Genomic DNA, 15,701 nt, shown 5'->3' with positions numbered 1-15,701 from the left:
AAATTCAGCATTTCGACTCTAAAAACATTTAAATTATACAGTTTTTAAAACCTGGCGGTTCTACAAATTTATAGAACAGTCAAGTGGACAAATTGGTTTTGTTTGACGTCAGATGAGGCAGCGCCTTCCCCCGACTGCATGTCACTGGCAGAGAGAACACACATTACTTGTTGAAGTTGAATTTTAGAATGGTTGTGGTTAAATTTATAGCAGTGGTTGAGTTAAACACAGATAGCCTAGTGGAGCAGCTGCTGGGCCAAAAGAATTACTGGAACTTATTTGGAGAACTGCAACAGCCTGATGTGGACTCGTTGGTCAGCAGTGCCCACCCAATGTGTTCATTCCTCACTGAATGAACACATTGCCACTATTCCCTTATTGTCGGTGGGACAATTATATATAGCCACCATGGTAAAAGGACCACCATATCTCCATGCAGAGGTTTTGTTCATGCTTTAAGTAATCTGAGAACATTTTTGTTGTTTTATGTCTATTTAAGTTCTGTGCTCCAGAAGGTCTCACCAAGAACCTGCAAAGTCCATTCACATTCTGGGCAGTTTTTTTATGTCTTAGTGAAGCAATAATCCAGAACAAAGGGTGCATAAGTGTTTGGTTCTGTCAGCAGCTCTGTGTTCTAACAACATACTGTAGTTACTCAATGACATGTACTTAAACACTAACTGTACTCTTAACTGGAAAAGAGAACTGCAGCTTGATCTGGCAGAAACCGTTTAAGGAGGAACATTTGTTTCCACATAGAACCCCTAAAACCCATCTTTTTTATGATATGAAAGTCACATAAATTATTATTTTATTCCTCTCTGAAAGGCACATTAGCAGGGTCTGCAAGAATGCGACAGAGAGACGTCCAGGGGTGGGAAGCTGAATGGTAAATTATATTTCTCTGACCACTTTCATTGTGTCCTGGCGAGTTCACTAATCAGAGTGTGTGCTATGGAACAACTAGTTGATCTAAAAACATCTTATGCACTGTGGAGCAAGTGAAAACATTTGCAGTGGGAGAATATCAAATCATGAAAGGTGACATTTTGAATCTCATACATATGCATCCGGAAGCATTTTCTCAACCAAAGGTATTGACTGTTTCCCACACACTTCTTTAAAATAACCATCATAATGGACTAGAAATCAATAGGAGGAAACTTGAAGTTGTTTGAGCATGTCAGCAGCTTGTGAACTTATGGAATAAAGTGTCAGCATGATTGTCTTGACAGTTTTTTCCCCTCGTCTGTTTGCTAAACTAATTCATTCCACAGTGGCGTGTATCTTTGTGGAGGAGTGAGCACACTGCTACAGAATTAGCTGACTGGTGAGTCACACTGGCCAATAGACACAGCGCTGTGAGTCAGCCCAGGTTGGTCCCTGTGCTCTGACACATACTGGCCCCTCAACCAAGAAGTAGCTGTGCAATCAACCTCACTAAAGTGAAATATATTAGCAATGCAAAAAAAGGAAGCCATGTCTTTTTCTAACTCTGGCTCATCTTCTTTCCTTTGCATGTTTCCGTGGGAGCATGTGGAAAAAATGTGGCTCTACATTCACTTAGTCATTACAGCAAAATGCACTAAACAGACATTTTGTCATTATTTCTTGCAATTTTTTTTTCAGTTATAAAAAAGACGCATAGAGTTGAATTCCCAGGACATTACTGCAGTGTCTTCGTTTAGTTTTGTTAATCCTCACCTGTTTAAAAACCATTTCAGAAAGTATGTGGTAGCAGCTACAATCATGTCTAAAGTTTTCAGCAGCACTGAACGTTTCTCATTTCAATGTTTCATACTTAAAAAAAAAAAATCCTGTAATGTTAAGTTGTTTCATTATCACAGTTGCAGCCCACTGTCAATCTTCAATGCTGTTTGTTATGGAGAGCACGAGTGTGATCAACACTGCTAAGACATTCCTCCTGGCTCTGATTGGTTGTTTCTGACAGGGAGCTGTGTATTTATGCAAATGACAGGAGGACCACTTTGACCTTTCAACAAAAAGGTCATTTAAGGTGTTTATAAGATGAAAACACAAAACAAATAAAAGCAACAAATGTCACGTTTTCTCAATTATTATAATCAAAATTATCACCATAAAATTTTGGAATAATGACTAAATTTAATAATATCCCAGTTACAATTTATGAAAGTAAACTCTAAACAGGTGTGTATTTAGCCTTGATTTAAAGTAGCTTAGGGTTTCGACTGCTTTCCAATTTTCTGGAAGTTTGTTCCAGATTTGTGGCGCATAGAAGCGGCATACTGCTTCTCCATGCTTGGTTCTGGTTCTGATGCAGAGCAGTCCAGAACCAGAAAGCCTGAGTGGTATGTAAGGTTGATCCAACAACACCAGATCTTTAATGTATTTTGGTGTTAAGTAATTTAGTGTTTTTAAGTATTTTAATTTTCTGAGCTCCAGGGAGCCAGTGGAATAACCTAAGAAGTGGAGTGATGTGCTCTATCTTCCTGATTTTAGTGAGAACCCTGACAGTGAAGACACTATTGCAGTATTTACTTCAACTGAAGATAAATGCCAGGGGCTTCATGTCATGTTTGCATGTTTTCTACAGGTAATAGTTCAATTATATGACAACTTTATAGATGACTCTAATCTACATGTGCCCTCAGAGTCCCCAGACTCCATCCAGTGACCCGAACCAAGAGGACCCACTGTTTGCAGAAGCAGCAGGTGCTGAGGAAGGAGTCCAAGCTTTCCTGTCTGAGATCAGTGAGGAGGATGTGGAGTTGCTTCGTCAAAGAGAGGAGGCTCTTCTTCAGATAGAAGTAAGGGATCACCATAATAAAACTGGAGGTTTGAAATAAAGTCCAATTGAGTGAGCTACTAACCCAGTGACTGCAGAGTTAAGAACCCCTGAAGGAGTGGTGATGTACTATGACTCTAAAATGGTAGAAACAAAACACTGTTATGTTGCTGAGTATGTATAATTATGGTACCTCGGAACAGAGAGCTACAATAAGTTTTAAAAATTAAAGTGATTAATATTTAACTCTGGTTAATGGTCTGAAGTATGTCTAATAAGTTCATCAGAGAGCTCACAGTGGTCCTTCATGGAGGACGCAACCACAGACTTCAAAATCAATGTTAGCCCCGCCCACTATCTTGCACCAGCTAGCGCTTAGTCTTGAACATAGATAACAATCAGACGTCAGGGTCTGCCCCGAGCCCCCCCACTCTGTTTGATGGGTGCAGTTGACAGTTTGAATTGTTTCACTATGTGCTTCAGCGTAAGAGCATGAAATAAATTAATTTGTGAAATATTTAGATGTCGGTTTTAAAATTAACTCCACGCATTTAATTCACATAGAATTCTATATTTGATTGATTATATTTGTATTTATTTAAAATTAAAATAAATTAATGACACATTAATATCCTTATTTCATATTTATTGATTGTAATATGGCACTCTTCACTTTCCATAGAATTGGGTGAGAAAAGAAGAGAAAGAAAAACAACATTGTTTTATGTTTCTTCAAATACTAGTAGCCTGGAGGTGAACACAGGTGTAGTTAGGAAGTTTACATTCAGTCAGGCAACATTTTCTTCTGCTACCTTCAAAAGCGTATTAACATTTTGTCACAGTTCTCCCAAGTTGCTTCTGGATATTGAAAGCTTCCCAATTATCAAGGCTTGTTGTGCCTATACCTGAAAAATGTGTTTGGAATTAAAATGTTTTTCAACTTACCTTTTGGAGCAGGCATGAAATACCACAGAAATACCAAAAGCTACAACACTACAGAGATGTTTCTATCCATGGATGGATCTTTAAACCATCAGTCTGATACCTAATACATTTTTATTGATGAACACTTTGTCAACCTAAAAATTAATAAAAACTTGAAACTTGATAACTTGGTCTTTAAAAATTGGTGACTCATTTGATAAAATGGATTTTTAGTTTAAATAAAGAGCCAGCAGACTGGCGACCTGTCCACTGTGAACCCTGCCTCTCACCCGGAACGTTAACTGGAGATAGACACCAGCAACCCTCCTGACCCCACTAGGGACAAGGGTGTTAGAAAATGGATAGATGGATGGATAAAGAGCCAGTTATATAGGTAAGACCATCCACTATCACCACCATAATTAACCTTCACGATATGCTTATGTTCAATGCTTTCCTGTATTTTGCCTACATTTCTGCTTTGCATCTTTCAGGGGGGAAAACGTCAGACTCCTCGGCTGCAAAATTCTACATTTTGCCCTTTCCTGTGTAAGCAGCACAGAAAAACCTATATGGTGACTAAGATTAACAGCACAGAAAGTCATGGCTGCCTTTATGCCAGAAGAGTTTTTACTAAAATCCTTTGAGTGTAGGACAATTTAAATCTGGTGTTGTCGCTAATTTCAGTTAAATTAGCGACAAATTCAATCTCATAAAAATGTAAAAACTTTCATGGCAAAAACTGACTTCGGCTTCATTTGTTATCCACAAGAACATCTGAAACATCTGACTGTATGAAAGCAGTTAGAAACCTGACACAGGCAGCCAGATTCCTCTTTTAAAATGACAGGCCTTTACATGGCAGCCCCATTCCAGACCGCAGCCTGCCATCCAGCTCTCTCAAGGCTAATGATAATGTTTTAGGAGCACTTTAGGCATAATGAAGACGTATCTTAGTGCCCAGTTGAGCTGTCTGAACTTCATCAGTGTTCCAAATCAGCTAATCCTACCACAAAGAGTTGGGTTCTGAATAAGAACGAAAAAAGGAAGAGCATCAATCTTTTTTTGCCATGCAGTGACATGTAGTGAAAGAACAGCGGTACAAAATGACAGTCTCATTTTAGCACTGTGGCAGAGATGGGGCAGGCAGATGATTGGTGTTCAGGCAGGGTCGCCTGGCTTGCTCTTTAGTCATAGCTGTATGGACAAATGTCACCAGCAGCGCTCAGGCACGGGCTAAGGGGCTTGACGTTTCTCCTTTGGGGAGTGCTACAATCTGACAATGCTCTTTTTCATCTCCACACCTCCTTTCTTTCCATCCAAACACCCTCCCACTCACATCTCTTCCCACCAGTAAATCAGGAGTGAGTCCCAACACACCTCACTTTTCTTTTAACTTTCCTCCCAAAGGACCAAGAGAACCTCGTATCTGTCATCATTATCAGTTTCTCTCCCTCGCTCATGAAAAGTTTGGATCTGAGGTTAATTTTCCCCCCTCAGAGACCAGAGGAGCCTTACAAAGTTGTAGCTCTAACTGAAGCTCATGTCGCTTTAACTGGATGTGAGAACGTCTGTGCCATCTGCAGTTTAGAAAACCTTTTCACTTTCAACTGTTTTTGATTATTGTAGATCTCTTATCAGCTTTTAGGGTTGACTCATCAAATATGTTCTGACATAGTAAGGCTAGTAAGGCTGATATATCTCTATCCAGCCAATGCTGCACTTCAGATTCCCATTTTTACTGTCACCTTCCATCCGCACTTTATGTGCTTTGGCACAGGATACAATTTTTATCAAAAATTAATTTGAAAAAAAGACATAAGACAGGACAGTGTTCAAGGGGAATCTCAACACTACACATGGCTAATAGGTAAAAAAAAAGGATCGAATAGTAAATCGTGCCTATCCTACCATTGCTTAAAGATTATGAGTCCACTGGAATTACCCTTCAGCTCCAGAGCTATAGCTGAAATCTACACAAGATTAATTCTAATAAGCATACAGTGTTTTATTCATATTCAGCAGAATTTTCAAATATTAAGTTAAGAATGAAACATGTTTATTATTACATTGTATTGTTTTACTTCTCATCACAACCTGAACAGCTAATTTCATGATATCATTTTGCATACAGCTGGCTGCCCCATCAGAATTAACAAGAATATCAGCCTGGCGTGACATCAAAACACTAATATTCTACTGAAACCTTATTATGTTCTAATTCAGGTTTCTTGTTCCACTAATAAGTGACAGGAAATGTTCTCCTTGCAATTATTACTGTAAAATTAAGACATGGATGAAAGAAATTATAGTCCCAACTGACGCATGAATATATCTGTCATAGAGTAGATATACTGTTTCATAAAAACAATACATACATTTTCTCCTGATAAGCCCAATAAGAACTAACATTTGATTGCTCAATAAATAATAATGCTAATAAGCATGTGTATGAGACCATTTTGGTGTAACATCCAAAATTCTCTCCTATAAGACAATTTATATGAGATTGAAGGGAGTATTTTAGGGATGCACAATATCGGATTTTTGGTTGATATCCGATATGCAGATATACTGAAACTCATTTGGATGATAACCAATATCAATACAGATATATTTTTGCCTACACCTACTTACTGAAACTACATGGCTTTCTCTACTGTGGAATTAAAATACTGCATTATCTTTGTCAATTTACTCTGTTACCAAATGCAAAATGCATTTTTATCTCTCTGAAATAATGACAACACAAACAGTGCAAATTTTTAAATCTTCACACAACTAAACTCAACTTGCTCACAAGCAACAAATGAAAAGCACATCAGTTTTGCATTAATACTTAACAGTGTCTTATGACGTGCTGTGCTGCAGACATTGTCGTCACTGGTTCATCAAATAAAAACAACTCCTTTTATATCGGTGAATTGTTTTGTCGGACTGGCCTATAAAATTTTACAGCTAATATCGACCGATACCAATACCGATACCGATACTATCCCAATAACATCAGGCTCGACTTACGCATGATGAAAACACATGCATAATCAGACCATTTCATTTTATTCTTAATGCAGCTCTCAAAAGGCCAAGCTGAAGATCCTATCTGTCTTGGAAACCAAACTCTGGAGTATGAGCTGGTTTTTATACTTTTTCTCACTTTCTTAACTAGTCAATTTAATCTTTTGCTACACGTGTGGTGACTGGAGGTGAAAACAATAAAAATATATTTAAGCTGCTATTTATTTGGCTCAGACACTGATAAAAAAAGAACTACTGCTGTAGCTATTTATAGTGAGTAAACTTGCAGTGCAAAGTATTTGGTTAGAGTGGATATTTTCAATAATACAATCCATCAATTGCAACAGATATTTGTAGTGAAAAGAGCACATAAGAAAACTAAAACCTCAGTAGAAGTCATTTGCTCATTTGAAAAAAAAAACACAAAAAACCTCTCATAAGAGATCAATTCACCATCCCAAATGTTAAAGGTGATTTTATTGAATCTTTCCCTTGGAAACAGATGAATACATTTTTGGCTTCTGAGCTGACAGCCATTGCAGTAAAGACTAGAGAAATGTTAGAGATAAATAGATACTTTCATCTTTGTTGTTTTGAAATTCAAATAAGGAAGCAGGTAGATCCTTTTTTAACTACTGTCTCTGTCTTTAACAGTAGTCTCTGTGTCCCTAAAGTCCTTCCAGTCCTGCTGTTGGCAACACTTTCGTCACTGATGTTTAGACTTTGGATGTCTGCCAGAAAAGGAAACATGAATATACATTTTTAAACCATTTATTCATAGAGGGCAAAAAGATGTCACTTATACAGTTGGTAAGAAGAAATGTCGTCATACTCTGTCTTTTTTTTTTCTGATTTTACCCTTCCCGCTTTTTTCAGTACTGAAACTATGAGTAAATCTTCTTACTTCGTTTTATGCTGCAGCATTGACACTGTTTCTTCTTTCCCAACGCCTTTGGGTTTGGGTGGGAGATGCAGGGAGAATTTCATATCTGCATTAAACACACTTTTCAAATAAAGTGAGAGACATGTGAGGGAGTGTTAGGGGTTAGGAGGAATCACAGTGAGCAGCAGATGAAAATGTATGTCCTTTGTCTTGGTTTGCTAACTTGATTACCCATATCATCCATCCAGACTCTGCATTGTTAGGTTGACAAGTTGATTGCAACATTGTATTTTTGTATATATATATATATTTGGAGTTTTTGGAGATGGGCTCATTTCCAGTTGTACTTTATATTTAATTTATCAAATGAACCCTGGGAGCGTGTTTAGAGTTAACTGTACGTATTATCAGAATCCAAAGCTCCACATTGATGGTTCATAATAGCTTTATTCTTCCATGTAGCATGTTGTACAGGTTACATAATATAGGAGATGGCATGAAAGTAAACACATTTAAAAATCTGGGCACTTCTCAAGCCCACATGGCTGTTCCATATGTGCTGTGGGTGGAGGTGATAGAGGAACACATCTCAGCACTATTATGTGCTGGTGTTAAGGAGATAGCAAGTGTTTGTTATGCATATTTTCTCATCTGTTTGTATTGCACAATGCCAGTCACCTGGAGGGGAAGGAGAAAACAATCTGATTTTGCTACATCAATTTGTAGAGCAGGGCGATTCTGATTTTATTAACAAATGTCTCAGTTGTCCTAAAATTCATCCATCCATCCTTTGTCGATACTCGCTTATCCTCACCGGGTAGCTGGGTGTGGTGCCTCACTGAAGCGACTGGTTTATCACAGGGCAATCCTCATGTTAATTAAGGAACTAATTTTAAAAAACACAAAATGTATAATGAAGAAAACTGGTATGTGATGAGTACATAACTCTGGCATCCTGACTGTTTGTGGTAAATATGACATGCTGAGATAAAATTTCTTGGATCGGATTCAAGCCGCATACAGGATATGTGAAATACAACGAAAATCACTGAAATCACAAAAAATAACATAAACTATGCTACACATTTCAACATCGAAGTGAAAGTAAAACAACACCGTAACCAAAAGTGACCAATGGTAACTCCTAAATATAAGGGGCAGTTTACTACCAAAACTATGTTTTGTCTCTCACACACTACTAAAGACTCATACACACACAAAAAATATTAAAATTGCACATATATACTATTAAAATGTCATACACACATAATTTTTTTCTCTCTCACACACACAGAAAATACTAAAATTGTGCATATACACTACCAAAATATCACACATGCATAAAATGTTTGTCTTACATGCATACACAAAATACACAAAAATCGGAAAAAGATAGTTTAGGTTATTTTTTCCACAGGTAAACATGGTAATGGGTCACTTTTGACCTGCAAGACAACACAAGGATTAATAGTATATATGTGCAATTTTAATATTTTGTGTGTGTATGAGTCTTTAGTAGTGTGTGAGGGACAAAACATAGTTTTTGTCCTAAACGGCCCCTCATATTTAAAAGGCAAAGTTCGTTCCAACTATTCGGTTATGACATTCCACCTTAAAGATACTTCGCTGAATCACACATCCATATGCACTATGGATAAGTGCTTATGGATGCAAGATTAAAAAAAATTACACAATCACAACCAGGTAAAAACAGCTCTGACATGTGATACGCAGAAAGCCATTTCCAGAATCTTATAACTTATAACACCATAACTGTGAATTTTCTAATGCACAACATCTATGTTTGGAACCTGTGTATCTAACATGAGCAGTGAGGGGTAATCATTGATTATGTCATCAGTTGATTTGTAATCACATTAGTCTTCTGAATCGTAATAAGATCAATTTGCCAAATACGTAATGATTCCCACCAAATTGATGTAAAACATCGTCATTTGGACAATGTTTAATCAGTTGCCTCCGCAAGTTTTGTTTATCTAAAGCTGCTGACTGTTTCCCTTTAGAAAAAAGAGTCACATCATAAAGAAATAGTTTTCCCTCTTGTAGGCCAGTACACATCAAGAACAGAATAAACTTGAGATGACAAGTGTTGACAGCAAATTGTGACTAACATATCTATGGTGAGTAAATGCATCACAGAATGTTGCTACAGCACAGCTGACATGACAGAATCTGCTGATGTGCTCCTTGACCCAGAGGGCAGTTGATATACAGTAACACACACTGTTAAAATCAGACCAACACCAACAGGAGGGCTTTCTTTGGTTTCCAAAGAAAACTCTTAATATTCCAGCACGGAATATTGACAGTTTATATGGCATTTCCTATTTCAACATGTTTGAACAAATATATTTAAAAACGGCCAGTATAACAGCTCCTATTGTTACAGAGCTAGCAAAACTAGTTAAAAAACAAAAAATGTTTTCAACACTTTTTCATGCTGACAAACTCACAGCAATTTTACACTGCAAGTCACACACACATTCAAATAGAATAGGCAAGTCGTGATTAAGGGTGTTTTCAGACCGACCCAGGATTAGATTCCTGAATCAGACTCTAATCCGTTTGTCTAGAAAGTCTGAGTTTTTGGGGAGGTCTGAATGCAAATTTGAATTCCAAAACGGACTTAAAAACTGAACTCTGATCCGCCTAAAAACCTAGGTCTCGGTCCGGTTGAAGTGGACTGTAAAAGAGAAAACCTGTCTGAATGCACACTCCCAAAGCATCACTAAGGTCAGATGAGCAGAGCAGCAGGAGACAGCATTTGATACTTTTAAAATACTAATTGATAAACTTAAAATTTTAATTACCGTAATAAGAACTAATGCTTTCTTTAATCTTTTTTTCTTATTTTATTTCATTTTATTTTATTTTTTAATGTTGCCCAGCTGTCTTGTCCCTTATGACGTTCATGTCATTGTACCAGACTGCGTAAATGTCTCCAGCCCTCCAGCAGAGGTTGTGCAGTCTCTGTGCTACTTGTCTTCCTGTTGCTGCCTCTTGTGTTCAACAGGCTCTAAGAGTGTTGGTTCCTTTAAGGAAGCTGACAGGAGTACTCCACTGTGCCACACTTCCCTCTGCAGGCACAAGTGGAAACATCCACATCTGATTGTTTTTGTTTTTTTGTTTTTGTTTCTTCATCATATAGTTCGAAAACGTCTTATTTTAACCCTCTGATAACCCCCCTTAACCCTTAAGTGGGTCCTTTTTGACCAGGTGAAGTAATCTTTTTGCAATATCTTTGTAATGAAAAGTTTTTATCACTTCATATTCCAGGTATTCCTCAAAAAATATGTTACTGATGTCATGTCATGCAATTAAAATTTTTAATTTAGCTTTTATACATTTTAAGAAATTACATGCTTTATATTACTACCCCTTTCTTCCATGAGTGGGTCAAAAATGACCCGCATTCATTTCCTATGAAATTTAATGGGAATCTTTGTTTCTTACCAACTGTGACTGTCAGGAACACATGTTTTCTGAACCATACACACTAAGTCCTAAGTGTCACCCGTGAGTAATAATATTTTACATAGCAATAACTTTTACATATAAGTATTATCTTTATTTTTTACCTCATAAATATGTGTGTGCGTGTCAATCATGAGTACTATGACAGAGTTATTGTCACAAATCAACATATTAGCCTACTTCAAAGTTAGCCAACACTAAATATCTAACCAACTGGCTACTATTACTGCCTATACCCCCCTTAACCCTTAAGGGGGGTATATACCCCCCTTAACCCTTAAGGGGGGTATAGGCATGTGTATTATTTGCGTGTGCATGTGTGTACGTGTCTCTGTGTGTGTCTGACACCCTGGATGAGAAAACCAAGAGAGAGAGTGTGTTGAATGACATGCAAAACATGTTGATCATTGTCTTCAAGGTTCTTTTTTTTATAATCTCAATAAATAAAATAAAAACTCATAGCTATATAAATAAATGTATAAATAAATGAGCTGGAAAAGAATACAGTGCTTTCTTCGGGTCGGGGAGAATGTCCTGCCCCAAGTGAGGAGTTCAAGTATCTTGGGATCTTGTTCGCGAATGAGGGAAAAATGGAGCAAGAGATCGACATGCGGATTGATGCAGCCTCTGCAGTGAAGTAGCTGCTGTACCGGTCTGTCGTGGTGAAGAGAGAGCTGAGACAAAAAGCAAAGCTCTCGATTTACCAGTCGATCTACGTTCCTACCCTCATCTATGGTCATGAGTTTTGGGTCATGTCCAAAAGAACGAGTTCACGGATAGGAGCGGCTGAAATTAGTTTTCTCCATAGGGTGTCTGGACTCTCCTCGAGAGATAGGATGAGAAGCTCAGATATTCAGGAGGGACTCAGAGTAGAGATGCTGCTCCTTTATGTCGAGAGGAGCCAGTTCAGGTGGCTTGGGCATCAGTATGCCTCCCTGGTGAGGTGTTCCGGGCAGAGACCCCCGGGGAAGACCCAGGACATGCTGGAGGGACTATGTTTCCCAGATGGCCTGGAAACTCCTTGAGATTCCCCTGGACGAGCTGGAACAGGTGGCTGGAAAGAACGAAGTCTGGGCCTCCTTACTTAGGCTGCTGGCCCCTCGACCCGACCCCAGATAAGCGGAAGAGGATGGATGGATGGATGGATGGATGGATGCACACACTTACATGCACTCACCTGCTTGATACACACAGCACAATAGAATACAGACAGTAATGTTAGCTAGCTTGGTTAGCTAGCTAGTTTCAAGAAACTTGCTTTTTCGCACCCCCTCCCCATGCCCACACTCTCACTCATGCCCACAATGGATGTTGACATTGTCCGTTATTGACATTTCATCATTGCTGTTGTAAAATTGCAGCTGTTGTCATTTTGTTTTAAAAATGTTCAACAAATTGTTCTAAAAATGTTAAAAAAAAATAAAAATAAAAATATTTCAAACATGAAATAATACTTGTCTGAAATAAAACACAGTAAAAGGTATTATACAAAACATTATTTTGAATCAAAATGACAAAGTAGCATAAAAACACATTGATTGTAACCCTGGTCAAAAAAGACCCAGTCACGGAAGACTGTAGAGTCAGTCACTCACACATCAGAGGGTTAATGTCACTGCTGTCGGCCTCTATTAACTTCAATCTTTGCAAAGACAGAAAAAGTGTCACCCTTTAATCTACTTTCTGGAATCCCTTTTCCCCTCCTGCTATAATGAATAGTAAACCTCTTGTGATCATGCATCAGAATATATGAACAAACTGTAAATCTTTGCGTTGCAGAGAAGTTTCTGATTTTTTAAAACTGAATGTCCTGACCAGATGTTATGTAGGAACTATCATTTACAAGGCTTTCCACTGTAAATGAAACCTGTTTTCTGCACAGGATGCAAAGCTTTATGATGAGCTGCAGCTTCTCCATCAGCTGCTCAAACCAAGCGGTATTAGATGAATCCTTACAGCTGGAGCTACATTATGACTTAAATGTCAATCAGATTCTCCAGCAGGTTTGTTGTTCTGATTATTTTCCCCTCTTGGACTCAAGTTTAATTATTTGCTTTCTCTGCTGTGGTCACTTTATCAGACAGAAAAAATGTCTGAATTTCAGATTGGCATGTTTGTCTCATGAAGAAATGAACCCACCCAAAGCCCTTCATTTGTTCCAGCATGGTCTCTTTCTAGTCACTCTCCTCACAGAAACAACAGCACTATTGACTAAGTGCCAGAAGACCAGAGGTGAGCGTTGACACTGAGGAAGTCTTAGGCTTAGATCGTAATGTTTTGGAGCATCCAACAAAAGCCTGGGGACATTTCTTTGATTCTTTGTGAGTTCAAATTTTGCGTGTTGCTTAGTGAGAGGTGAGCCCTGGCCATGGTAAGCAGTAGAGTGCTGCCCTCTGCATCTACTGCAGCTTTAGGCTAAACTTTACATAAATAAGAGGCTGGTTTTCTGCCAGCTGATTCTTCTGGAAAATAATAATAGTAATAATAATAATAATAATAATAATAATTAAAAAAAGCATTTCTTGCAGTACTACTTTACCTGCATCAGCCTATACTTATGGGGTTTATTATGATAATGTATGTGTCCAATCTGCAATGTTCAGACTGTCATGAAAAGATCAAATACAGTTTGGGTCATTTCATGTAGGAAAGAAAATGAAAATCAAGAACTAAGTGAACCAATTGCAGGAAGAAGTTTAAAACACGAGTCTTACATAGACTCTCAAAACACAAATTTCAAACTCCCCGTCAAATGAAAAAGACAAAACCATTTGAAAAGAAAAACATAATCTCTTCATGCGTTCAGAGGAAATGGGTTTCTCTGGCTGGCTGATCAGAAGACATTGTCAGTAGTGAGGCTTCATCTAATCCAAACTCTGTATCACTTCCAACACTGAATGTGTTTATGATTTGGAAAGCTTATCATAAGAAAAGTCTGCATTTAAAAGCTGTGAAAGGAAACTGAAGAAAAATCATCATTAAGTCCTTTACATTTGTGTACTCAGACCTTTATGTTGTTGTCCTTTGCCTGAGGCTTTTTATTTTGAAAGAAGTATAAGGTGGCCTTTAACTGCCAGTTAAAGGGGCACAAATCTCCTGTATCTCCCATTGATTTGATATACTCAGATTTACTTTCATTTCATTAAGCTCAAAATAAAGGTTGTACATACATAGAACAAATATAAAAATTAGATCCAGGGGCATGTTGTGGTGGCGTAGGGGATAGCGCGACCCACGTTTGGAGGCCTTGAGTCCTTGACGCAGCAGTCGCGGGTTCGATTCCCAGACTCGTCGACATTTACTGCATGTCTTCCCACCTCTCCGTCCCCCTTTCCTGTCAGCCTATTTTTATATAAGGGACACTAGAGCCCACAAAAAGACCCCCTGGAGGGGACGAAAAAATTAATTAAAAAATTAGATCCAGACTTTATTTTGCTATTTTTCCAAATCCATCCTCAGTTGGTTCCTATAAGTTATCAAGTTTCTTAATTTTCAGACATATTAAGAAGCAGCTCTCTAAATCCTCTGAAACTTTGTCATGTTGCTTTCATTGCCAGTAGATATCAGATTTAAACCCCCAGCTCGATGAACTGGTGCCTTCCTTAAGGTTAAGAGATCCAACAGTCTTTCACTGGGCCAATACAGACAGAGAGGCATGCTGATACCCTCTCATCTCAGAGCAATTTAATCTCACTCTTTAATCCACCATCCATGTTTCTGGATGGTGAAGTGAAACCAGAGTATCTAGAGAAAATAACAAAACAGGGTGAACATGCAAACAGTCCACAGATGGTGTGACATGAAGGTCCCAGTCAGACCTTCATGAAGCTGACACAGTCCTGAAGTACTGCTGAAGTATTATAATGTCATACTTAAAACAATGAATACATTCCAAAAAGTTAATAATTTTAGCAGGTAGTGAACAATCAAAATGTGGAAGTAGCCCTTTGTTTTGCCTAATTTCCCCTAAGGACCAGAATTTAAACCCCATCTCTGAGTAGTACTGATATACTTTGCTCTGGGTAATAACCCCCCCCCGCTGTAATAAACCTGTTGTCGGAAACATAATGGAAAAATCTTCAGGCCTGGTTCTAAGCCTATTGCCAGTATCCAGAGGCTGCTAGGCTCACTGCTATCAGAATTTAAAGCCTATGAAAAATGGAAAAGGGCACATTGTTGGCTCCAGGCCTGGCCACACACTCAGCCCTTGGGCAAAGGCCCTAACCCATAACATCTTTGCCATTTTCCTCTGCTGTGTGTGTGTGCTTGTTCCACACACAGCTCTCCACTGACACTAAATTGGCAACACACTGTTTTGTCATTGTGATGAAATGAGCCCTGATTGCCCAGTTCTTTGCCAGGTAAAATAAATTTGTTATTCTATTACAGCTTGATAGACCTGCCTGCCTAAAGGTAAATTCAAAACAGTCTTTAGCAGTGCAAGGTTTGCCAGAGGCCTTTTTGGCTCCTTCCAAGCATTTTTTGCCAAGTGACAGGATGGCTGCCAGTTTCCACAGCAATCTCCGCCACCTGTGATGGATGGCCCAGTGGGTTAGTCTACACAACGCAGCTGTGATTGCACAGAGCCATAATGGAGGAATAGAAAGGGGGAGG

The 15,701-nt window shown here is 38.4% G+C and overlaps 1 protein-coding gene across 1 annotated transcript in view; it reads left to right on the top strand.

Moving 5' to 3' along the window:
- Nucleotides 1–15,701, top strand: part of tsnare1 (t-SNARE domain containing 1) — a 122,806-nt gene that overhangs the window by 67,064 nt on the left and 40,041 nt on the right. Inside the window, exon 8 of the mRNA XM_023330947.1 lies at nucleotides 2,634–2,789. Coding sequence (XP_023186715.1) covers nucleotides 2,634–2,789 — 156 coding nt within the window. The remainder of the gene's footprint in view (nucleotides 1–2,633; nucleotides 2,790–15,701) is intronic.

Source organism: Xiphophorus maculatus, chromosome 3, assembly GCF_002775205.1.
Source record: "Xiphophorus maculatus strain JP 163 A chromosome 3, X_maculatus-5.0-male, whole genome shotgun sequence".
Lineage (NCBI taxonomy): Eukaryota > Metazoa > Chordata > Actinopteri > Cyprinodontiformes > Poeciliidae > Xiphophorus > Xiphophorus maculatus.
This window is presented reverse-complemented; position numbering and strand designations above follow the sequence as displayed.